At 32.8% G+C, this 27,537-nt stretch overlaps 1 protein-coding gene across 4 annotated transcripts in view; it reads right to left on the bottom strand.

Annotated features, from left to right (window-relative positions):
- Positions 1 to 1,120: 1,120 nt before the first annotated feature.
- LOC110115066 (golgin candidate 4) overlaps positions 1,121 to 27,537 on the bottom strand; it is a 34,551-nt gene continuing 8,134 nt past the window's right edge. For 2 of the 4 annotated variants that reach the window (XM_020848186.2, XM_020848188.2), the window contains 13 exons: positions 26,857 to 26,985; positions 18,838 to 19,011; positions 18,434 to 18,569; positions 18,289 to 18,353; positions 17,194 to 17,361; positions 16,892 to 17,005; positions 16,490 to 16,603; positions 10,227 to 10,523; positions 10,031 to 10,096; positions 6,888 to 7,090; positions 3,188 to 3,242; positions 2,913 to 3,095; positions 1,121 to 1,553 (listed from right to left, as the gene is read on the bottom strand). In XM_020848186.2, coding sequence (XP_020703845.1) covers positions 1,284 to 1,553; positions 2,913 to 3,095; positions 3,188 to 3,242; positions 6,888 to 7,090; positions 10,031 to 10,096; positions 10,227 to 10,523; positions 16,490 to 16,603; positions 16,892 to 17,005; positions 17,194 to 17,361; positions 18,289 to 18,353; positions 18,434 to 18,569; positions 18,838 to 19,011; positions 26,857 to 26,985 — 1,974 coding nt within the window. In that variant the 3' untranslated portion in view covers positions 1,121 to 1,283. The remainder of the gene's footprint in view (positions 1,554 to 2,912; positions 3,096 to 3,187; positions 3,243 to 6,887; positions 7,091 to 10,030; positions 10,097 to 10,226; positions 10,524 to 16,489; positions 16,604 to 16,891; positions 17,006 to 17,193; positions 17,362 to 18,288; positions 18,354 to 18,433; positions 18,570 to 18,837; positions 19,012 to 26,856; positions 26,986 to 27,537) is intronic. The other 2 variants (XM_020848187.2, XM_028695240.1) reach the window with 2 other exon arrangements.

Genomic DNA, 27,537 nt, shown 5'->3' with positions numbered 1-27,537 from the left:
GAGGCGCCGACTCGTCGACGACTCCGCCGTCGACGGCGACCGCTCCGGCTCTCTGTTCAAAAAGTTTTTGCGGTGGAAGCTGCGATGGCAAGAGCAGGCGGCGCAGTTAAATATTGCGGATGGATCGTTGCCTGGAAAGAAGAACTGGCAGCCATCTACAGTGTGGAAACCTGCAGCGAGGCATTGGTTCTTCAGGCATTCTCTGTATTCTACTGCCGCCATGAATCCTAAGACCTAAATTGCTGGAGCCTCCCTCCAATGTATATCTACTGTGTTATTTTCCTGATCATATAAGCTTTATTATCAAACTGGTTGTTGCAGTTTATGCAAATATTTACCTCTTCCCAAACATTAGAAGACAGCCTATCTATAGATAATTGCCTAAATACAATAAAGCATGAGCCCTCTCATGCAAATGTTGTCTGTATCATTCCAAATCAATGAACTTTTCAACCTATATAGTTTTACATGCTAATATATATGTGCTTTTGTTATGAAGCTGGTTCGATAAGAATCGAAGTTCTTCATGCAGCTATGCTTCCTATAGTGTAACGTTCTACAAGGTCGAACTCCATCAGGGGGCAGCACCCCCAACGGTTACTTATAAGTTTGCCCCCCCCTAAAAATTAAAGTTGATTCCGCCTCTGTCCACAAGCCGTTCAAATTTAGATTGCTATATATTCTCATGCAATAAAAATGATAGCACATTTGTGCCGAATCTGCGCAAAAGTCGACAAATTTTCTTGTAATTATCAGCGCCAATATGTATGTCAAATCTAACCCGACTCTTCTAATACACAAATTATTTGTCCACAAGCCGTTCAAATTTAGATTGCTATATATTCTCATGCAATAAAAATGATAGCACATTTGTGCCGAATCTACGTAAAAGTCGACAAATTTTCTTGTAATTATCAGCGCCAATATGTATGTCAAATCTAACCCGACTCTTCTAATACACAAATTATTGATTACATTCCATTGTGTGCGTCAAACTAGCTCGAATCTTCTAACCAGTTCCATTTAGGTTTCTCCATAGCACACTTCAAATAGTTCAAAATCTCAGTTTTCTACTGTTTTCCTCTACAGGAGACATACAGTGTTGAATGGTGCATATTAATGTTCACAAAAAAAAACATTTTTTTCTTATTGCAAGTAAGAAAGAATACAGCGAAGACCAATACAAAAGAACCACATACACAATGAAAGGTAATACTGCAAACTTTCAACTTGTATTCGCGTTATCATATTATCTACATAGTTATATGAAAATTTACCATTAATTAGTATCTCTGTGACCGTATAGGTTGAGAGTTCTTGTGAGATGGCAATGCTGAAGTCGCTGTGGTTAAGGGAACAGTTGAGAACTCAGCATCCGAGTGCTCAGAAGGCTTATACTGTTTTACAGAAGCAGAATTTGGAACCTGCGCTCTTGAAGTTCTTGCACTGTCGCTTTGTCCAACGGAATACATTTGAGAATCTTCTGAAGATTCACGTCTTTCTCTTTCTTCTGTTTCTTTGAGAAGAAAATCAACCCATAGATCTGCAAAGGACTGGCAAAACAGAAGAATGAGAAGAGAATGATATTAATGAATGGTTTCTACTTTATTGTGATTTTAGTATTCTTGATCATATCAATTATGAAGCAGCTTGACATGTTTCTCATTACAACAGAAAAAGTTGCTTTCCCTCATTACTTATCATCGCTAGTCCTAACCCCAAAGGGTCCTGTCATCTGTGTTTCGTTTGGGACGGCGTTCTTACTGCTACTTAAAACAGCTTTTTAATATAAACATTTTATTTTTTTTTGCTAGAAAGCTGCTATAAGAAACAGTAAGAAAGCCGTCCTAAACAAAACCTTAAGCACATGCAGCTCGCAATTGGGCATTCATTCAACTACATTATAACGTTGTATTCTATGAAAGTTGGAGCAGTGATTCAAAAGTTGTAAATAATTACATTCAACATGTTTCGATTATAGGAGTGCTCTCTGCAGTTAAGTTTGTAGCAAGATTTTGAGAATTGAAATGATGGAAAGAAATGCTCAAAGGTCAACCATGAGTTTATCTGTGATGATGTAAATTAAAATGAATTAAAATTAATAAATGATATAATATTTCTAATACTGATGATAAAATTGTGATAATATGTGTGCACATGTATATAAGTCCAAATCATATTACATTTCAACAATCTCTCTCTCTCTCTCTCTCTCTCTTATAATTTTTAGTCAAATCAGTTGAAACGCTCACAGATTTAGGAGCTGAATGGTCTCATTGCTAGCTTTTAGGGGTTGATACCAGTTTTATACAAATCCCATTTTTTAATCAGACCAAACTAGTTTGAGGGCTGATTCACAGTCTAACCAGTTTAATTGTCTGATCCAATCTAATTTTCACAACATGGTTTGTTGCCATTTTGATTGATGGCCTGCTAAAGAATTGGGTTTTTAAGCAATCTTCGATGGAGAGAAAATCCCTTATTAAGAATTACGATAAATTAAAAGGAAACTAGTGATTTCAATATCTTCGGTTCCAGTATACTATTCTTTCGCTTAACCCAACGCAGAAAAGTTACTTGGTTCCTTTTTATGAGACCATGATAAAAGACCAAACTAATATCAAAATAGACTAGAAGCCTAGCGGAGGCCTCCAATTACAGACAATTAACTTTAGTGGAACCTAAAAATCAATTCACAAACGATCTTTATTTAATTAAGAGAACGAAAACCCAAGAGATTAAGGCTTTGTTTGGGATGGCTTTTTTATTGCTTCTTCAAGCAACTTTTTAGTTAAAATATTTAAATTTTTGTACTAGAAAACCGCTTCAAAAAATAGGAAGGAAGCCGTCCCAAACGAAGCCTAAAATAGAAGATAAAAAGATGCACAAAACGGATAACTATGAAATCTAACCTGATTTTCAGAAGAACTAGGGGAGGTTTGAGCAGTGCTTCCGCCTAAGATTCCCCCAACTAGACGACCTGGTAAACCCAATACACCTCGAACAACACCTTTACCAGCAGAATGTTGAGCAAAGCCTATCCTCTGTTTGTCTTCATCAGAAAAACCCAGCATGCGAACCATAAGATCTAGAACCTGGAAACACCAGCTTTAACAAATCAGTCAAGCAAATTTCACAAGGCACTGCTAAATCATAGAAAAGAGTGGTTTGTGCATAGCATATATACCTCTTTACTATGATTTCTTTGAAAATATGTCACGAGCAATTTAATCACAATGCGCCTGCAAAAACAGCAGAAATGGATTCCTTTAATTCTACAAAAAAGTTTTTATCATTATCTATATATGAGTGCAAAAGCTTGAGCATCTGAAATTCATGTTCAATTTCCTCTCTTTATTTTTGAAAACTATTTAAATTGCTTTAGAATTCTAAATTAAATGTTATTTTGAGGAATCACAAGCATCATAATTCAAAAGATTCATTAATAATTTACATTTAGCTTTATGGAGCATTCATGAAACTATTCTCTTTTCGTGTTTGATAAAAGTCTAAATAATCAACTTACTTCTTTTCAAAAGGGGTGTTGAAACTCTTTTCACTAAAAAATTGTTGCAGTCCACCAAAAGAAGTATATTATTTGGCTTATTTCAGTTCTTATAAACTGCTTCATATAGCAAATTAGCAAATTGCAAAATTTTGAATTGCAAGACTTGTTCCACGTTTTGTTTGGCGTGCATCATTATGTATTGAGTTGCAACACTTATTTCTAAGTTTTGGTTATCATTAATGATTATTTGGACTAATTTAAGCACCATAGGATTCATTTTATAGAATATTCACATCATATATCATCATTATCAATTATTAGCCTTATTCCAATTATTTAGGGTCAATATTATGAATCCTCATTTTCTATTCATTCCTGTTAAGTGTTGTCTAAGATGTCAAATCTATTCTTTACAAACCATTTCAAACAACTTCTATCCATATAAGTTTAGGTCTATTGCCTTGTCCTTTCTAATCCTCTGACATCATTTAAGAAGTGCATTTTCTATCCTAAATCATGCATGTCCAAATCAGTTAAGTTCATTTCAATCTTACATAAATCTTAAATATTTGATAATAAATACTCATGCTTAATGGGGAAATCACCTAACAAATATATTAATCGTTTGCCCCTGTAATCCAACACTGCTTTTTTTCACCTTTTCTGAAATTAAATTAGGTGATTTTAAAGGAAAAATAAGAAGAAATGATTGCATCCATTATACATTCACCATGAGTTTAATCACTTAAATGGGCTCTCGCCAATACAAGGAATTAATTTGTTCATCATCTTCTCCCCATACTCATTCATGTTTGAATCGATGAAGAATGTTTTCTTCATTATATTTTGATTCCTTCTGGGTGCCTGCCAACAAAAATCCCAAATTGTATCCAAAATGGTCAGGTCGGCGTGAGCTGAGCCATGCGACAAATAAGGATAAAATTTTTAAAATATTCTAGCATTCATGCTTTGGTGTGTCATCTGAGATTCTTTTGACAACCTATGTTGTGTTGAAGAATGCATATCTATATTTTGACAACTGCTGAGGTAACAATACAACAGAGAAACTATAAAGAAATATTATTGTTTTCCGTTGTATCAAAGTCATAGATTTCTCATTAGAAATTAATAGCTATGCTAATTAAAATAATAACAATAACAAGCTTGTACCCCACTACGTGGGGTTAGCTACATAAATCTTTTTCTCCATCGTGTCCTATTAATAATCAAATTTTTATTTAAATCTAATTAAAAAATGTAATTTCTAATAATTTCTAGACAAGTCTTTTCAGTCTACCTATACATTTCTAAATATAGACTGGATCTAATACATCTACTCTTCTAATAGATCCATCAAAAGGATGAAGTTTTATGTGATCAACCCATCCAAGGCGACTCTCTTCAATCTCATCAACCACTGGGTTACTCCAACCTTCTCATTCATCTATTTGTTTCACATTCTATCTCTAAGTGTAAAGCCACTCAACACCTGAGCATCCTCATCTCTACAACATTTAATTTTATGTTTCTCTTTCAATGGCCAATATTCTACGCCATAAAGCATGGTAGGTCTCACCACCTTCTTATAAAAATTTTCCTTATGTTTGAGGTGTATTTCTTAACATAGACTGGATCTAATACATCTACTCTCCTAATAGGTTCATTAGAAAGACGAAGTTTTATGTGAGCAACCCATCTAAGACGACTCTCTCCAATCCTATCTACCACTAGGTTACTCCAACCTTTTCACATATCTATTTGTTTCACAGTCTATCTCTAAGTGTAAAGCCACTCAACCACCTGAGCATCCTCATCTCTACAACATTTAATTTTATGTTTCTCTTTTAATGGCCAGCATTCAACGCCATAAAGCATGGCAGGTCTCACCACCATATTATAAAAATTTTCCTTATGTTTGAGTGATACTTTCCTATCACACAGAAAACTTAATGCATTCCTCTACTTCAACCATCCAACTTGAATTCTACTAATAATATCCCCATCTCTTTAAGCAATAGACTTGAGGTATCTAAACGTGCACTCTTTTTAATGACTTGATCACACAATGTCACAATTCCACCATTAGATCTATTACTATTAAAATTACACTCCATGCACTCAGTTTTAGATCTACTCAAACAAAAAAACCTTTAGGCTCTAAGGTTGACCTCCACATTTCAAATTTTTCATCAACTCCCTCTCTAGTCTTATCAACAAGAAGAATATCATTAGCATAAAGCATACACCAAGATACATTCTCTTGAAAATGTCTAGTAAGAGCATTCATGATTAAAGCAAAAAAAATATGAGCTTAAAGTTGATCCTTGATGTAAACCATATGCAATAAAAAAATACTTGGTCAAACCACCTTGTGTTTAAACACAAGTAACAACTCCTGCATACATATCTTTAATGACTTTAATATAAACATTCTTCGCTCCTTTCTTTTCTATAACTCTCTAGAGCATTTCTCTTGAAACTTTATCATATGCTTTATCTAAATCAATATATCTATCATATGTAAATCCGCATTACTCTCTATATGCTTAGCCATTAAACCTCTCAACAAATGCATAGCTTCCTTAGTACACATACCGAGCATGAATCCAAACTGAGAAATCTTAGTATCACGTCATAACCTATTTTCAATTACTTTGTCCCATAATTTTAATGCATGATACATTAACTTAATTTTTCTATAATTTGCACACTCTCGTACATCACCTTTCTTCATAAAAATAAGAATCAACACACCCCTTCTCTAATCATCTGACATCTTTTAATCTTCAAAATAATATTAAAAAGTTTAGTAAGCTAACAAATTCATTAATCACCTCAGCACTTTCACACATTTATTAGAATATCATTAGATCTTACTGTTTTTTCGTGCTTTATGTTATTTAAAGCCTCACCAACTTTGGTTTTACTAATATGATGATAAAAATTAAAATTTCTATTTTTATTTAAGGTGTCAAGGCCACTAAAGTCAATCATATTCTCACAATTTTTATTGAAAAGTTTATCAAAATATCTCATATATCTATGATGAATATTATCTTCTAAGAAAAACACTTTTTGATCTTCATCCTTAATGCACTTCACTTGAATTGAATCCTTACTTCTCCCATTTTAATGAAATGGAACTAAAATGTACGAACCTGAATGACCGAGGGATCAAACTATAAGAAGTCAAAAATATTGCACTTAAATCTATCAAGACAATGGATTCAACCATAAGCTCACTGACAAGCCTTATCAGCTAATTAGTGAGCTGGACGCCATATACCATCATCATTTATTCCATAGACCCGTGGAAGAGGCAATTAACTTCCTTGATGGAATATTAAACGACAAAAATTAACATGTAAAAAGTAATCACCTGTCTACAAAATTATCTGAATCTAGTGACATTCTGTTTAATGTTGTCATACTTCGCTCCAGTGCATGGCGTAGTTTTGAGTTTTCTTCCTCTAGTTTATGCAGGGAGCCCTTGCTTTCTGACAACATTCTTTCAGTTTGTGAAAGTCTGACATTAATTTCTTCATTTTCTCTTTTAGATGTTTCCAAAGATTGGCTGGCGGCCTATAAGAAAAATAATTAATAGAAAAAATAATTAAATATTTGTTTCTAAAAAATGAAATGCAAGAATAAAATGCATCATGTTTTGCAGGCCGAAACTAATAAGATACTTGTGGGTTTGAGAGATTCGAATGTCCACGCTGAAAAGTGTAATGAAAGGTTTATAAGCTATCTTTGGTTGCAATCCAATCTGGAAGGTTTCCTTTTCAAAATTTCGAAATCGCAGCTATCTTTGGTTGCAAATTTGCAACTCAAAGAGTTAAAATAGATATTTTAGAAGTGAAATAAAGGATTGCAAGAAAAATATACATAATATACTAGTTCTATATCTGTTTAAAAAAAACTGTAAATTTTTATGTGTTTCGAATATATTCTATAGAAAGAAGTCAAGTTTAGAGACTTTGATCTTCATCTTTGATTCCATGAGATAATCATCTTGAAATAGATCATATGCAAAAAAACAGAAATAATCTATAAGAAAACTTGCTTCAAATGAGTTGAAATTTTGTTCAAAATACTAAGATATCCTTCTCATAAAAATTTTAATGGTTTAGTATATAAGTAAAGAACTAATATATAAAATTTTTCACAATAAATTATATATAACACTCAACTTCATAAATATCTATAATTTTATGTTTGATACAATAACATCAAGCACCATAAATATCAAATCATTTGATTTTGTTTCTTATTACAAGCTGCTAACTAAAATAGAAGTGAATTATAAAATAAATATCTCTTGTTTATGTTGTGCTCAAGAAAAATAAATTTAGGATTCATTTCATTGGGATTCATGGGGTTGATTATCTAAATTATTTAGAGCAAGTGCCTCCAAGCATGACAGGGAACTGTATTGGGTCTTATTGAACTAGTATTACTTGAAGCTCACATTAATTAAGAAAAAAATAGTTTGAAACTCTAGTAAAACCTCATGTTCATGTCATTATTAATGAAAACCTCTTTAGTTTATGTTGTGTCCAAGGAAAAGGAGATCTAGGGTCCAATTCATTGGGATTGACGGGGTTGACTAGCTAAAGTATTTAGAGCAAGCGCCTCCAAGCGAGCTAGGGAATTATATTGGGTCATACTGGCCTAATACTATTTGAAACTCACATTAATTAAAAAAATTCTAAAACTAAAAAAAAAAACTCATATTCAAATAACTTTTAATGGAAGTCATATTCAGATCATTGTATTGGATCCTATCAATCTAATACTACTTCAAGCTCACATTAATTTAAAAAAAAAAAAAAAAGTTTGAAACTCAAGTAAAACCTCATTCAGATTATTGTAAATGGAAAACTCTCTCACTTATGTTGTGCTCAAGGAAAATGAAGTCTAGGGTTTAATTCATTGGGAATCTTGGGGTTGACCTACTAAATTATGTATAACAGAGGACTCCCAGCGAGATAGAGAATTGTGATGGATCATATCAACATAATACTACTTGAAGCTAAAATTAATTAAGAAAAAAGCCTAAAACTCATTTTCATATCACTTTTAATGGAAGGAAGCCACATTCAGATCATCATATTGGGTCCTATCGATCTATATTTACGTAAACTCATATTAATCTAAAAAAATGTCTAAAATTCAAGTAAAAACCTCATATTCAAATCATTGTTAATGGAAGCCTCTCTGGTTTATGTTGTACTCAAGGAAAATGAAATCTAGGGTTTAATTCATAAGGATTCATGTGGCTGACGAGCTAAATTATTTATAGCAAGTGCCTCCAAGCGAGATAGGGAATTGTAGTGACACATACCAACCTAATACTACTTGAAGCACACATTAATGAAGAAAAAAAGCCTAAAACTCAAGTAAAACCTCCTACTCACATTATTGTTACTGGAAGCCATATTAAGCTCATTGTATTGGGTCATATCGACCTAATACTACATGAAACTTACACCAATTTAAAAAAAAAATCTAAAACTCATTTAAAACCTTATATACAGATCATTTTTACAGGAAGCATCTCTAGTTTATATTGTACTCAAGGAAAATGAAGTATAGGGTTCAATTCACTAGAATTCATGAGATTGACCAGCTAAATTATTTAGAGTAAATGCTTCTAAGCAAGACAGGAAATTGTATTGGGTCATGTCGATTTAAAAAATCCTAAATATCAAGTAAAATCTCATATTCAAATCACTGTTAATGGAAGTCTACTTGGAAAAAATTAGAACCATCACAAAAAGTGTGAAAGATGTCAACAAAATACAAAAGGCCAGCAATTAATTTACTGAAGAAAACTGCACAGGAACACAATTAATATTGTGATTTTAGCATGGAACATAATTGCAAAGATATTCCAAATCTTCCCTCAACTAATGACCATCTAAATGTAACAATGTTAAAAGTATTATCCTTCATGATGCGTTTATATTAGCATATGTACAAGTCAATGCATCATTTTTTAATCAAATTATAGCATAAAAGTTATAAGAAAATGGCTGACCAAAAGGTCCCAATATGATTGTGCTAGCTTCCGATGAACCAATCAAATGACAGTGGCTAGTGAACATTCCAAATTTTTTAGTACTAGTGCCATACTACTGGTGCTTTTTCAAGTAAAACTAAAAGTGGCAAACGCAACATTTCATGGCATTCAATACGACACTTGCCATGGTATCAAACAACAGAAACGTAAATGTTTAGCACAATAGCAATTAATACCCATATGCAACTATGGGTTTTCCCAGAACATGCTTCGAGTAAGATAGCCTAAGCTGGCACTTGAAATAATAATAAATCATTCAACCTTAAATTAAACCCATGTCCATGCGCAACTTCCATAACAATATTGCAATTGCAAAATTATACAATGATAACAAATTCCAACCACCAGTTTCAGAAAAGTAGTCGATGAGGGTATATTCTAAAGCCATGATCTTTAAAAAAGTAAGATGCCATGCATAAATACATACGTATCCTTACATTAAGTAATTCTGAATATTTTGCAGATTCCTCTCTTGCTGCAGCCAATTCTCTTCCAAAACGCTCCTAAAATTATGAAGAAGTCAAAGATTAGTAACTGTACTCCAGTTTCCAGTTTAAAGTACATCAGGTCTTCTCAGGTTTCTAATATTACGCCTGAAAAATCAAGAAAGAAGCATAAGATATTGAATCTAACCTTGGCTTCACTTTCAGCATAGTATTGCCCTAGGGCAGTTTGAAGATTTTGGAGTTCAACATTCTTTGCATCAATTATGCTTATAAAATTAGCAAGCTTTTGCTTCAGTTCCTTAATGGTTTCATTTGATTGATGCAGTTCATCACTTTTTAGCTTCTTTAACTCCTCCCTCCTTGTTCTTTCCTGCAGCAAAGCATTCTCCAACTGCAAAATTTGAGCCCTCTGATATTCAATCCTTGTCTTCAGTTCTTCAATCATCTTGCAGTCCTCATCCATCTTGTCCTCATCTTCAAGTTCCTAGACAATATCGTAGTAGAAGAAACCATCTTCAATTGACTGCAGAATGTTTGAAGAGAAAAACTTCCCTTAAGCGTAAAACCAAATGCAGAAAGCATTAGGATGCATACTTGATAAATGGAGGTTGAAAATATTTGAAGTAAAACTTCTGGAACAATAAATTAAAGAGAAAAATATATAAACATGCTTGTGCTCATACTAAGAAGAATAAAAATGATGATGATGATCAACACCGTTTATTGGTTGGAGAAGAAATTCTACAGGAAGACCATTCAATGTTTTCTCACACAGGAGGCTCTATGCAGCTAACTCCTGCATTTATTTAACATTATGAATGCCTAATTGAGTGAAGTTTTTAGAGCGGCTTATGCATCATGTAAGATGAGGGGTGTAAACGAGTAAAGTCAATGCATGAGCTAGCTCGAGCATAACTCAATAAATGACTCGTGGACATGCTCAATGAGCTAAAGAGCCAAGTTTGAACCAAGTCCGATTCAAATCTTTGGCTCGCAAGCCAACTTGTTTAAAAATATAAATATAAAATACAATTAAAATACATTAAAATTTAAGAGTTTAAGTATAAAGTTGTTAAAAATATTTAAAATTATATTTCACTTTCTTATGTCAAGTGATTTTTTATTATTTCTCGTCTAATTTCTAATTCTTTTTTACATTTTAATTAAATAATTTCTTGAATTTGAATCATAATCATTTTTACTCTTTTATAATAAATGAGCCAACTCATGAGATGACTGAATCTCATAGAAATAAGCTATAGCATGAGCTCAAACTCGATTAATTAATCAAGCTCAAGCTAAGGGTGACTCGAGCTCGGATCAACTAGCTTACACTCCTATATAAAGATTATATAGCTGTCAAATGACAATCATATCAAATTATGAATTACTAAACTGAATGCATTATGATAGAATTGTGAACTAATTGGGGCAACGTGAGGTGTACGCCAAAAAAAAAGGATATAAGGCTATACTGATTTGTATAAGGCTATCCTGATTTGATGCAGTCCAACTTTTTGTGGTTCTTTGCAATCCCAATCTTAAAAAGAGAATATAGAAAACCCTGCAGCTCAACAATCAACAAGATCATACAGAACACTGACTTGAATCTCGTGGTCACAACAACCATTATCTCATCCCCTTCTCATAAATTATATTAGAAATCACTTTTCTTTATTAGATTTAAATGAGAATTTGACTCTTAACATGACACAACGGAGAAAAAAGATTCATGTAGCCAACCACACGTAGTGAGATAAAGACTTGATGTTGTTGTTGTTGTTATAGAACAAAACAGCCAGTCATTTTCCTCTCTCCCTTTTACATGCATCTATTTAAATTTTTATCGCGAGTAACTGCCGACATATGACAACAAACTTGGTGCTCTATTTTCCTGCACTGTTTCTCCCCTTTTGCCAGCTTCTTCCAGGACGTAATCCCGATCTGCAAATAAGTTTTGTTGTCACTATTACACAACTGTTGTGCTGTTTCTCTTATCCTATATTGCTACTTTAAATTTCAGCTTGCCTCCCTTCTCATATGATATGCTCTAGGAGGTTTTTTAGGCTTGTAAGACGACTATCTCCATTTCAATTAGCAACAGGCATTATCTTTAATTAAGAATGAAATCTATGAAATTGAGACAACACTTATATGTTTTTGACCCCCGTGCTGTTTTCATGAGTACAAACACTTACAATGCTTTTACACTAATCCTTTTACTAACAAGAAGGTCTATCAAATCATGCCAAGATAAAATCCAAATTTCACCTGAGTTCTTCATCAAGATTAATTTTCTTGCTTTGTTGGCTACTTTAATTTTTAGATTTCTTTTTGTGTTTTGAGATTTGTTTAACTAAAAATTCACTAAAAATCAACCATGCTCACCAGCTTGCAATAGGTTTAAATATCCAAAGGTTGAAAAGCAGTTCCAGTGAAAATAGCCATCATGGATCTCCATGCATTTGAAAGTCAAGTTCAGACAGACTTGACATATACAACCATAACAAACTGCTATGGTTCTCTCTAAAACACAAGGCATGAAGTTGACATGAACATGAATGGTCAAACCTAACTAATGAAAAAGGATGTAGCAAATTGGCATTTATGAGATTTTTTTTTAATGTCCATTTCATGTTGTTAATTACAGAACCTTCTAAAAGACCCAGGTAGGCTTTCTACATCTCCCTTGATGATTGAAATGACATCTATGGTTTGTAAAAAAAATTTATTTGGCTAGCTCATCAGAGCCTTATGGTTAGTAGCACTGACAATTATGTTCAAAATTGCGCCAATTTACATTGGAATTTAAGCAACTTAAAATTGAAATCAATATGCTCTGCTTGATGATGGATAGCTCAAAATAAGTTCAATTTAATTCGAAATCAACTTGATGTACGACATGCAAATGCATATAAACATTCACAATTGCATTATATATATATAAGCATTTTTATTTAATATATTTGAAAATACATCTTTATAAACATACTTTGAATACTTTTATACATATGGCAACCATTAATTAAAAAATCCATTAAATTAAAAGATTTCTTTCAAATCAACTTGAAATTGGATGTGGTTGACTTGACTTGAACATGGCTTGAGTCAAACTTGAAATATTCAATTAAGAATTTAGCTAGGCTCACACGTACTCAACTCGATATCACCCTAATTGTTAGCAACCTAACCTAGGTATTGTTCTTACACAACAGCACATAAATTTATTAAAATATTCATATCGCTGCTTCATATAAATCTTGGCAGGAGTATCAAGCTTCCCAATTTTTCTAAATGCTCCCATAGGTTCCTTCCAAATCAAGAAGATTAGAAAAGTTAAAATCATTTTTATTCACATAAGCCTTATAGCTAGTAGAGCTGGTAATGATGTTTGAAACTCAATACTCCCTAGATAATTGCTCAAATCAAATCGACTTCAAATCAAAACTGATATGCTTTGACTCAATTATAGCTTGCTTGGAATGAGTTCAACTCAATTTAAAATCAATTCAATATATGATATTTGCATATATTTATGTGTTTGTTAATACATATATGCACATACGTGTCTTTTTATATAATATATTTTTTATGAGAACTTTATAAATATATTTTTTAATACTTTCATATGCATAATAACCATCAATTGAAAACAAAATGTATTACCAAATTAATAGACTCTAATCAAATCAATTCGAAATTGGACAAGTTGACTTAACTGAAAGTTAGCTCAAGTTGAAATCGAAATATTTGACTATGAATATAGACAAGCTTGCACAAGCTCAGCTCTATATCTTCGCTAATGATTAGAAACCTTACCTAAATATTATTTTCAACCAAAAAACCCCATAAATGAATTGAAAAATTTTCACTTCATACAAGTCTTAAGAGAAGAATCAAGCCTCCTTGCATATCTAGAGATTAGAAAAGCTAAAATCATTTTTATTCACTTAAGTTTTTGAAAACATGATACCCCCCTGTGCCCGCTTCACCCTTCATTTTGAACGACCATACTAGGTATCTTTGCTTATTTGTAATCTCATTCACAAGCAACTCTCCTTCAAGTTTTCTATGGCCTTCATTTGTTCCTCATCCTCAAAAAAAAAAAAAAAAAAAAAAAAAAAGAGTTCAAAAGCTTCTCTAGTTCACTTTCTTGCAGAGATTTCTTGCAAAATTGTTTAATGTTTTTGTTCAAGCTTTTATTCTTCAATTTTTACATATATTGTTGTTGGCAGTTTATGAAGAAGAAGTTTTTGTTGCATGACATTTTACCAGTGTGTAGCGTTCCTTATTTTAATATCATTAAGATTTCTTACTTTTAACTAAACTAGTTAACAAAAACACTTGTTCTCTTCCTACTCGCTTAGTTGCTTGCAAAGGTTATTTTTTAACATTGAAAGGATAAGCTGTAAAGATGGATATTGATCCGGGAGAAAAATTGTACTTCCCTTCTCTAGTTTGCTTTCTTCTGGAATTTTCTTGCTAAGCTGTTTTCTGTTTTGTTCAATTTCTTATAATTTACGCAATTTTTACATGTACTATTTTTGACATCTTTACGCTTAAGAAACTTTTGCTGCTTGATATTAACTAGTGTGTAGTGCTTGTCATTATAATATCATTAAGATCTCTTAATTTTAACTAAACAAGTTCGTCAAACATTAGTTCTCTTCTTACTCAATTGTGAAGATTATTCTTTAACATAAAAAAAAATAAGGCCTGATATGATCCTGAGGAAAATTTTTAGTTACTTCTTTAACCGTTAAGAAGTGTGGGGAATGTGTGGTGGATGTCTACTTCACCCGTTAAGAAGCAATTTTTAGTGGATAATTTTGGTAAGGGAACTTGGAGAGTGAATATCGGATTGCTAGATGAGATATACTACAATAAATTTAGGTGTTCGTTATTTATTGATTTTTTTTTCTTCCTCAGACAATTTTGAGCTTCTCACTGTACTCCTTTCTCTTGATATGTACTGTGATTTCATTGCAGAAACTGGTTTACTAGGTTTTTCAAAGCACATACTTCTTGTCAGGAGTAGCAGCAAACTTTTTAATCTAATTCATCAGTTCCACTTTGAATATGTTTGACGGAAGCTCACAGATAATCCAGTTTTTTAACATTTTTGCAGGAAGACAAGTTGTTTCACACAGGAACCTTCTCAGACACCTAAATTATGCTTGACCAACCACCCAGAAACGAAGATAGGCAGCATGAACAACTAAGCATTGCTCCAACTGATTGAAATTCATCCATAAATATAAAACAAAGATGATAACAAACCATTAGCAGTAACAGCAATTCACTTTTCAGTTTCAGATGCACTTAACGAGTTTGGAAGATAAGTGCAGAGCAAGTTAGTTCTCGTATTCAATTCTTGCACAAAATTGACAATTACTAATGCCATATCATCGATTCAACCCTTCACCTTCTTAAAAGCTTAGGTAACCGAAATATTATGGAGACAAAACAAGATGGCTCGAATGTAGAATTGACAAACTTATCTTTTAATCAAGTACGAACATAGTTAACCATATATTAGTTTATCAGAAATCAAAGTCTAGTCTCAGATATACACAAAATTAAGCTGCCTGGAAATAATAAACCAAAAAATTTTAAGTTGTCCAGCAAGTTACCAAGAACAAGACAAGAAATTTACAACTCTAATAACCGTCCACATATTGCACAGTTTTGAAGATTTAAGTTTTCAAACCATAAATCATAAGATTTTACTTGAGTGGCCTTTCAATCCATTTTAAAATAAAGAGGACCACCAGAGAAAAAAAAAGGCCTCTTTGCAACAACAATAACATCAAATCTTTATCCAACTACATGGGATTAGCTACATGAATCCTTTTTCTCCATTGTATCGTATTAAAAGTTAAATTTTTATTTAAATCTAATAAAAAAGAATCATTTATAATACTTTCTAACCAAGCCTTTTTATGTCCGTCTCTACCTTCGTAACATAAGTCACAAATACATCTACTCTCCTAATCAAATTATCGAAAGACTGACACTTTATGTCACCAAACCATCTAAAGTGACTCTTTGTAATCTTATCTGTCACTAAAGATGCTCCAACATTTTTGCATATATTACTCATTTCACATTCTATCTCCAAGTGTGAAACCACTCATTTGCCTAAGCGTCCTTATCTCTGCAATACTTAACTTAATTTTATGTTTTTCTTTTAATGGCCAACATTCTGAGCCATAAAGCATTATAGGTCTCACCACAATCCTATAAAGTTTTCACTTAAATTTGAGGGTGTACTTTTCTATCACACAATAGGCCTCTTAGCAAATGAAAAAAACCCATTTTTTTCTTTCACCTTAAAGAAACAAATAATATAATCAATTGCACCATATGTACGCCGATGAGCGAATTAGCTTGTAAGTAACAAACTTGAAATAAGAATGATAGAAACTAGGAAACAAAAGAGAAACATACCTTATCCAATAAGTGCTGCTTCAAACGAGACAATTCCTGTAAAGCTTTATCCCGTTCTTTACATGTCTCTTTCAGTATTTCCTCCAACTCTCTAACTTTTGATGTCATCTTTACCTTCAAATCCAAAAGTATACTGAACTTCATCAACGTATACAAATGCTATCGAAAAAAACCAATCACTGGTATTCCTTTCTCTAAATGCCAAAAAAAATATGCTCCGTGCCTCTATCCTACACTCATTCAAACTAAAAAGAAATTATTGGACTATCAATTTCACAATATCCATAAGTTGCAGAAAAAAGTTAATATATATGTTGTGCAGTAACAAAAAAGAAAAATTTTAATGGATTCAACATAACAAAAGCATATGAACGATCATTTAACACAACAAACTAGGCTTACCGCATTCTGTTCACTTTTGCTTGCATTTAGTAAATCTGAGCCATCATCGTCATCCTTTTCTCGTTTATTGTTCAGAAAAGAATTTAGCTTTTTTTCAAGTTCATTCTTTTCAGTCTGTACGCAAAAAAAAAATCTCAAGCTATTTGCACATGGAAGTAGTGAAGACATTCAAGCTTCAGCTAAAAAATTGAAAAGAAAGATAAGTAAATCAATACAAAAAACATTAAAAATCAACGTCACGTCAATCACTATAGGATGTTCAATGGAAATCTTCGCCAAGAAAGAAATTAACATATATTTACCGTTACTTCAAGCTTTTCCTTTTCTAGTCTCTGCATTGCTAATTTCAAACTGTCCACTGATTCATTTTGTTCTAATTCTAAATCCTTTTTGCTCACTTCCGCTTGCAGCCTTCTTAATTCTGATAAACTCCTATCTAGTTCTTCCTGTAATTCTTTTGTCTCTGAAACCTGTCAATCAAACTCCATGGCTCTTATAACAAAGAGAGCAAACAAATAAAAGATTGGATATGTTACTTCCAATAAAGCCATGATAAAGTGTATAAAAGGATGATATCGAAAAAATCTTGAACAATGCGTGCTACTGAATGGCTGTCTGTTGCAAATGCAACTCATATTATGCCCAACAAAAGACTTGTGCAATAGAAACCAAATAAGCATCCAAGAACTTTGACCGTATCACATAAACTTAGAGGAAATGGTAAAAGAAAAAAGGTACTTGATAAAGATATAAATCAAATGAATATAGAATCACGTTAATAATTCAAATATCCATTCCAATAAATAAAAATGATCCAATAATATTATGTGAGAATTTATGATACACTGATATGAACATGAAAATACAAACACAACACAACACAAACACATGACATACTTATCATTGAAAATATAGGATAAAGATATGCCTTTGACTTGAAATTATATATACTATGTAGCAATTGTTCAAATTAAGTATACTTGAAATGAGCAATAAAATTTTAATAAGAACACAGGGCAAACCTATTATTGAAATGTGGGCTCTCTTGTGAAGGGGAAACATCTGAAGGAAACTAGGAGTTAAGTATTTAAACTTAGTCATTCAAAGACATGCATATTTGATGTTTTTTTTTTATTTTTTGAATTACACATATGGATAGCATGTCGCATGCATGTCCATATCCTAAACGTGTTGGACACTGCATATTGCTTTACAATAAAGTGTCAATACATCATAGGTAAGAATTTATGCAACCATATAAAAAAGCGCAAGTGATTCACGAATATGCCAATTTTACAAAAAGGGCCCTAATTAATTGAAAAATCTGTTAGTGATAACAAAATAGCTGGGTAAAAAAAAATGTCAACTCTAACTGTCTGCAAAAGATAAAAACCTACCTTTTCCATATCTGTTTTTAAATTACAGAGTTCTCTATGAGAAGCCTCGTTACGTTCGTGTTCCTCTGGTAAAATTCAGGTCACATGAAAAAGAATTAGATAGAACCTCTGGTTAATAACAAGGTAAAGCAGAACTTATGATTACCATGCAACTTGATCTTTAAGAGTGATGCATTTGCTCGCTCTTTGTCGAGCTGTTCCGTTAGCAGTTTCACTTCAGCCTGATGATCAGCCTGCGCAGCTTTTAGAGATTTGACTTCTTCCAGCAATTTTTCACGTTCCTAAAACATTTCATAAACTGTTCCAGATTATATCACCAGTCATTTAATGTATAAAGTATGAAGTTGTCTGTGACAGGAAAAAGTTGTATGTAGAATGGATCAAAGATACTTAGAATAGAATAATTATTCAAGTTTTGCATATATTTTTAAGGAATGTATATGTGCCTATCCATGCGTTGCATGTTTCTTATCATTATTTTATTCTATGAAGCTACTATTGTTAGTAAACCAAGCTGAGCTTCTAGCATAGGAAAACAAGATTGAATACCTTATAAAGCAATTCAGAATTTGCAGATTCTACCACCGGATTTTGGAGTGCACTCCCATAGTCGAATCCATTTTGCTTCTTAGAAACGGAATTTCCCAGTGCATGGTTTCCAGAGTGAGAGTTTTCTCGAGTCCTAGCCTTTCGAGGTTTGAGGGAGACACGATCCAAATCACCCTGTAAGACTTACATTCTAAGGAATGGAAAAAAAAAATCATGGTAAAAGAGTACTTTACTAAGATAGAAAGACCATTGGAGGTTTTAAAACACAATCAGAGAGCAGAAGAATGATCCATGTCCTAAGATAACTGGAAAATGCAAACCAAAAGAGTTACAACTTCAGAAATAAAATCAATAAGCTATCTATAGCACCTAATATTCAATTTCATCATAAATGAAAATCATAGCATAATATACCTTAACTTCCATTTCAAATAAAATATCTAGTTGCTTGGACCATTAACTTTCGTATTGGATAAGACTGAGGCAAGCATTGCCTTCATCATCTTCATGAGACTGAATCTTTCTATTTCCATACTCCATTTATTCATTGTTAATAAAAAAAGATGGATTTTGTGTCCATTACAGTGATACTAAATGATTTCAAAAGATTTCAGCATACAGTCTTCTTTCAAAGGTTTTTAAAATGCTTCTTTCCCCTTAACTTTTCCTTTGCTCCTTATTTGGGTGTTACTGTCATAAATAACTCCAGGTTTTCACTGAATGTCAAGTGAAGCAGGTAAAAAAACACTCCTCAAACAGGAACAAATGTTTTTTATATGTAAAGCATTTCCATATAGAGACGGACAAAGGAAATACGAAATTGGGAGATTTATGCATAAGCCACCAAAATCTATACCATTTACAAAACTGCCACCCATCTAAAAAATTAACCAACAAATATATGCATTTATGAAATTGGGTGAAATTTTGACAAAAACAAAAAAATAAGGATTAGATTATTTTAGTGAATTTAGATAATTGAGTGAAAATCTGATGAATGGAATTTGAGAGGTATTTATGAAATTGCCTTGAAACAAGGGCAGTGGGAACTTGGCAAAAAAAATATGGGTTGAATTTTTATAGTGAATTTTGATATTTGATTGCAAATTTGACGAATAGAGATATGAGGGTGTTAGTTTTGTAAATAACCAAGATTTAACATGTATGAAATTTCCTCAAAATAGGTAGATTTAAATTGAAATCTGATTGGACATATCTAACAATGCTCTGTATGTTAAGGAAATAATTGTTCAATATAGTTTGTTAACATTTTACCAACCAACATAATACCCCATGCCAAAGTCCATTCAAGGAAATTAGGCAAAGTTGCACTTATAAAATCTAGCAAGGCCATTTGGTGTGCCTAAGACTGTAAGAAATACAATTTAGGAAGCCACTTTTTCATATTCCTCCAATCTATAAAGATTATAAACAAGAATTGCATGATATTTTACTATATAAAAGTGTTTTGAGACAAAAATATATTCCAACCAAAACTCTCTACTCAACAATAGATTCAGCCAAAGTCTCCAACTTATCAACAATTGGTTTGAGATGGCTTTATGTGCTCTCCATCTCTTCATAATTTATTCTAGTCTAGATCTTGATGTGGTGACTTCAAGGTCTCAAGAGCCAACAATTTTTTAAGGAGTGAATATAGGAATTAGTTAGCTACTCTCTTGATTAGTTCTTAGTTTCTTTGAATTTGAATGAAATTCTAAATGTTTCTTGGAACTCTTTAGACTTATATCAAGTTTGTAATCTAAAATAAAGTTTTAATAAAATGAAAATTGAAATATATATATGATAGGAAACACTTGGATTCCCAAGTGTTTCTCACCAAAACTGAAGTAGATCCGATGTTTACTGCTGTCCTCAGCAGAAAAACACAGCAAATCTGCTGTTTACAGCAGTTTACAGCAGAAATTCAGAGGAAAATGGAAAGAAAACTCAAAGCAAGATTTGTATTCCACTAGTAGAAGAAGAAAACAGCAAAGATACAATTGATCCTCAATTCGAGAGGATGATCGATCTCTCCCAAATCTCTAGGCGCCGCTAGAGCCCAAAGAAAACCTAAATCTAAGAGATCTCAAATTTCAACCAAATTCAAGAAACTCAAACCCTAGGAAAAACATCTATTTAATGCATACAAATCAAAAGGAATTCCCTAAACAGTCCGTACGTTCAAATTTCCCTCTCAAAAAGCTAAAAAAAAACTTCCTAAACTGTCCCGCAAGCCGAGCGGTGCGCGCGGCCTCCGCCCAGGCGAAACAAATCGCCTGTTTCGCGACTCGGCCGGTTCCGTGCGGACCGGCTGGACCGGTCCACTGGACCGGTCTAACACGATCTTATGCGAATCAATTACTTTAGATGATACCTTTGAACCAGGAAGAATAAGAGCGGCAGGTTGAGAAACAATGGCAGAATTCTGGCCGCTAGTTGCCGGACAGTCTGCCGTCATGATTGAAAATTCTGTCAAGCGACGAAATACAAAAATTTGAAATTTTCTCTCACTAGAAACCAGGATCTTCTCTCACTAGAACTTCTCAGTGCTTTTTATTTAGTGAGAAAATTGTAGGTCTAGTAAGTGGCTTTGTGGCAATTCTATTTCTTATTTCTTCTTTAGTTTGCAGTCATAGAATAATCAAGTGGTTAGAAGTTCTACAATAAGACCTGCGGAAAAATGTGTTATCATCTCATGTTGTGCACTCAAGAAGATTGAATAGAAAATAAGGATTCATGAGTCCAAATGTAATTTTTTATTTTGAGGCCAATAACTATGTTGAAGATGATGGTTATTAGTGAAACTTTTCAATCTAGGGGCGGCCTATGTTTCTTTAGGAGAAAAAAGTGATGGAACAAGATTGAATTTAAAAACTATCTTTATAGTTACTAATATGTGGATAGCTTCAAGCATATTACTTCACTTCGTAAAACAATATTGGATAGTTCAGCATTGTTGGTTCTGTGTGATTGTTGTTACATCAAGTTACATAAATATCATGTTAGAAAATTGTGTTGTTTGCTACTGTTTTTCCACAAACCGAAATTGTTGTATGGCAGGTGTTTGAAAAACTCAGAATCATCATATTGCCAAACAAAGCCTCAGTCGTCTTCTTGGAGCTCAAATTTGTTTTGGGAGCCTTTTGTCCCATCATTTTCTGAGCTTGGTAATATCACCTAGGCCTGATCTTGTATTGAATCATTTATTTGATAACATTTGTGCAATGTTCTCAAAATAAAAAAGTTCTTTATTGTGAAATTGTCATATTCCCATACATTGTTATAACAATCTCTGTTTACCCATGTTGCTTGTCAAACAAAACATAACAATCGTGATTAATTTATGAATAGCTAATTAATCTAATCTTTTTTGGCACTAATCTGAGCAGGGACTAGCCCTTTTATCTTTGTCGTCTTGGATTTTATTGGTGAATCCTTCTGGATGTGGTGATGGGAAACTGGAATGCGAACCAGTTTCAGCTCTTGGAACTGCTATCTTTTATATATCAATATATCTAATTGCATTTGGCAATGGGGGATATCAGCCCACAATAGCTACATTTGGATCAGACCAGTTTGATGAGATGAACCCTTCAGAAAGTGATTCAAAGGCAGCCTTTTTCAGTTACTTTTATGTTGCTCTTAATGCAGGTTCTCTCTTCTCCAACACAATCTTAGTGTACTATGAGGACTCTGGACAGTGGGTTATTGGATTTTGGACATCAACTGGTGCCGCTGTTATTGCTTTTCTTCTTTTCTTACTTGGAACTCCAAGATACAGGCATTTCAAGGCATCAGGCAACCCCTTGACTCGCATTGCACAAGTCTTTGTTGCTGCGGCTAGAAAGTGGAATGTTAGTGTTCCTGAGAATGACGCCTTGCTTTATGAAGTGGAAGGAAAGGAATCTGCCATTGCAGGGAGTAGAAAGATCTCCCACAAAATCGGCTTTCAATTGGCCGACTTCGCCTTCCAAGATGTCAACCTTCTTTCCGGCCATCTTTCTTCCCAATGGATCTCAAAAATATCACTTCCGGAAGCCAAAAGCTCGCTGAAAAATCAGGATTTCAGCCGCCTAAGGTCCCAAAAACGATGCTCTGATACCAATTTGATAGGAAACACTTGCGTTCGCAAGTAACCTAACCAAAATCGGCGAACATTCAACAGCAAAACTGCTGTCCACAGCAGGAAAACAGCATAAATCTGTTGTTTACAGCAGAAAAACACAAATACCACAAGGAAATCTGAGAGAAAACTCAAAGAAAAGCTTGTATTTCACTAGAAGATGAATAAAATAGCAAGATACAATTGATCCTCAATTCGAGAGGAGGATCGATCTCTCCCAAATCTCTAGACGCCGCTAGAGCCCAAAGAAAACCTAACTCTATGAGATCTCAAATTTCAGCCAAATTCAAGATGCCCAAACCCTAGGAAAAACAACTATTTAATGCATACAAATCAAAAGGAAATCCCTAAACAGACCCTACATTCAAATTTCCCTCTCAAAACGCTAAAAAACGCTTCCTAAAATGCTCTAATGGGCTGGTCGGGCCGCTCGATCTCCGCAGGAGGCGGAGATCTCTGCCTGTTTCGTGATTTTGGCCCGTGAACCGGTCCCGCCTGGACCGGCTGGACCGGTTCAGTGGACCGGTCTAGCATCTTTCTATCCAGTTCTTGGATTGTTGTTTCCAACTGCTGTCTCCTTCTTCATGCAACTAAAAGAAAAAAGAGTTCATTCAATGTTTAAGGCAAAGAGGTAGGGGAAAGTCCATTGTATTTCAAATTATACCATAGAATTATTAAGCCCTTATCCAAGATGCTTCTTATTAGTTCCATAAGCCTTCAACATCACGATTTCATATCATAATGAGATGTTCATTTACTTGTTTGATAACTATTTTCATCTTTTGGCCAACTTAAGTGCAACTAATGGTCAATGAAATTAAAATGAATAGAGGCACATGTTGTACTTAGAGAAATGGATTTGAAAGATTGCAATCTATGCTAAATTTTATTGTTTTAGCAATCCTTAAACACATTAGGTACCACACATTATACAATTTCAAAAAGGGTAGACCTCAGATAATATGGAAATTGCTCAAAATAATTTATAAGGAATAGGATTAACATCTCAAGCAACATTAAGTAGGAATGAATAGAAAACAATAGCATCCAATAGTTGGGATGTGCTAGCAAGTGCTTAACATGAATACTGATGAATAGGAGAAATATTATGGATATTATAAATATGATACATATATTGCACTTGATCTTTGTTTAGTATTGTTTGAGATCATCTAAGAATAATTCAGTTTAAATAAATTCTACTTAATGTATATTGAGTGCTATGCTTTAATTTGGAAACAGGTATAGATATGTAGGACAATTTAATTATTTTTTCTTTTAATGGACTTCGACTATAGCCGTGGCCAATCATGGTATAATTTCAACGTCAAATCAATCACAACTTTATAATTTATTACTTCGTCCAACTTTCAGGTTATAAGTATGACAATTACTCCTACTTTTTATTTTATTTCATTATTTCTTCTTTGTGCATTGGTATTAATTTTTATCCTTATATGTTTTTTTTATATATTTTGATACATGGGTTATATGTGACATTTCAATGGATGTCGAAATATGGAGCATTATGTTAGACCGGTCCAGCCGGTCCGCACGGGACCGGTCGAGTCGCGAAACAGGCGACTGGTTTCGCCTGAGCGGAAGCCGCACGCATGCACGCCGCCGATTCAGCCGCATGCCCGAATAGGAAGGTTTTTGAATGGATTTTAGGAGGGAAATTGATTGTAGGGATTGTTTAGGGAATTCCTTTTGAATTGTATACATTAAATAATAGAATTTCCTAGGGTTTGAGCATCTTGAATTTGGTTTAATTATTTTTTGTTTTAATGGACTTCGACTATAGCCGTGGCCAATCATGGTATAATTTCAACGTCAAATCAATCACAACTTTATAATTTATTACTTCGTCCAACTTTCAGGTTATAAGTATGACAATTACTCCTACTTTTTATTTTATTTCATTATTTCTTCTTTGTGCATTGGTATTAATTTTTATCCTTATATGTTTTTTTTTTTTATATATTTTGATACATGGGTTATATGTGACATTTCAATGGATGTCGAAATATGGAGCATTATAGCATAACAAATCCACAAATGATAAAAGTTTTTTTTTTTTTTTTCAATCTTGTAGATTCATAAGTTGTGACATTTTTTGTACTATTATGTAATAATGTAAAAGTTTTGTGAGTAATTTTGTAAAAAAATTTAGCAATTTTAATAATTTAAGCTAAAATAATTTTGTATACAATATATCGCTCATATTTAATAATATGAAACTTGCATTTTAAGTCAATTAAAAATACACTTAGGGGTTGTTTGACAACAAGTAGGATTTAACTCAAGTACAAATCCTATAAATCCGGATTTATCAAATCCTGAGAGTGTTAAATTCTTAAAATTGTTTGGCAAAAAAGAATTTAAATCCTCATAAATCTTGTAAAACTGTTTAGCGACGTAACTCAGAATTTAAAGCCGTTAATTCATTGAAAACTCATATTTACGTTTTAAATATTAGTTGCATATTAATTCCAATCTGAATTAACCTCAACAAGTTAAATTTATAAATTATATAATTAGAAGAAAGCATGATTATCCAATGACTTAACTGATGATTTAATTACTAATTGCAATAATAATTATCTAATTACTTATGTAGGTGTTTTTTCAAAAAGTATTTGAATACTAATACACTGATAATTATCTAATTAATTATTATTTAAATTAACTAATTATTTTTTAATTAATTATTTATTTAATTACTACTTAAACTAATAATTATTTGATTAATTTTTAAATATCATTTTAATATGTTTTTAATTACAAATTATCTAATAAATCAATTTTTTATTCTTAATTAATTATTTAATTAATATTTCACCACTAATTACATAATTATTTATTAATATTTCAAATTATATTGATTAAGCTAATTAGATTAATTCCTGGTTAAGAATAAGGGGTTTTTCTCTGCCATTATCTGGAGGTATTAATTCCTTAGGCCTATCTAGGGTTTGCTTTTCCTCTTATGTATTTCTTCGTTGTTGTTCAATTTCACCTACATTGCTGAGATATAGTTTTGAACGAGTCACTAAAACTTCTTCACCTCCTTCAAAAAAATTCTCTTTCTTTTGTATCAGAGGTCACGCAGTTCGATAATATTCTTCCTGTTGGATAAGAAGTACACTAGTAGTGATGGGGGCTTGTTGAGAAGGTAACCATCTTTCTCTCCTTTCGTGCGCTTCTTCGGCCAAATCCTATAAATCTGCCAAACTCCTAGATTTGATGAATCTGAGATTTATGGCAAAAAAGGAAAACAAAGGATTTATTTCACCGTGAGATTTGAAGATGTCATCAAATCCCATTTGGCAGGATTTGTGTTAATCCTGCGCAAATCTTGAGTAGATTCTATATCCAAACAAGCCCTTAATCTGACCCGTAGTCATTCATTTCAAATTGAGATGGTTCAACTTGAAATCTATTTCGAGAGCAGAGAAAAAATAAAAATTTTGAGATTAATTTAACTCAAAGTTGCTTGAACTCACCTCTATATCACTCATAACTGTAAATAATTACTTTCTTGATAATCACAATAACGTTGAAAACACCTTGCTAATAATTCAAATGATGACAGTTATCTGTGAAACTCAAACAGATGCATCCACACATGAAATAACATGCAATGCCGATAACTGCACAGTTCAGCATTATTTTTCTAATCAATGACCTTAATGTCAAGGCATTTCTTGAACTGGACGAATTAAATAAAGAATGGATTTCAGATTCCTTCAACAGTGAGAAACAAAGATAATGTCTACAAGTCCTTGGAATGTGATAGGGAAATGGCATGGAGGGGCTTGGCAATAAATTTTTTATAAGCTTAAATTACTTCAGACAATTGAATTAATTAAAACAAGAATGTAAAAAATTGCCTTGGGTGTAACAGAGTTATTTGACAGTGTTCTTGGACTCTCATCTTTTGATAAGCTTACATCATCTTTTCTATCCTCCAAACTTCTTCGTAACGAACCATTTTCTAGCTGCAAATCACGAAGTTGTTCCTGTCAAAGTTCAGGTAAATATTAGAAATACATGGCTAAAGCAACACTTGAAGCCTTTGTCCTCTAATAAAATCCAAGAACTCAAAGCCATTGAAGAAACTCAATAATGTATGCTCAAGATAAAGCCTTAAAGAAAAAATAATATTTTTTTAGGAAAGACTTTTTTTTCCTTTGGGGTGGGAGGGAAAGAAAAACATAAGAAGGATGAAACTAAATTATTAGAAACAGATATTTCCTAGGTTAGTTACAGCAGTTTACCCTAACTACCAAATTATAATATAAAGGAAAGTTAACTGAACAAGGCAGCAGCTTGTAGTGAGTTATTATAGCAGAGCAACCATTCTTATCTGAATAATCTTATATCGAAGTATCTATCAGCAATATATACAATAAAAAATACATGCAGAAAGCACTCTGAGAGTAGAAAGGGAATGCCATTATTAATACAGAAGGCATAATATAATTTTGGGACTAATAAATAAATAAATTCATATATAAATAATATATTCTATAATTTTAAATTTAAATATAAATAATTATTAATTTATGTCA

The sequence above is a fragment of the Dendrobium catenatum genome, unplaced genomic scaffold (genome assembly GCF_001605985.2).
Source record: "Dendrobium catenatum unplaced genomic scaffold, ASM160598v2 fragScaff_scaffold_621, whole genome shotgun sequence".
NCBI lineage: Eukaryota > Viridiplantae > Streptophyta > Magnoliopsida > Asparagales > Orchidaceae > Dendrobium > Dendrobium catenatum.
Note: the sequence above shows the minus strand (reverse complement) of the source record. Positions and strands in the feature narration are given on the sequence as shown.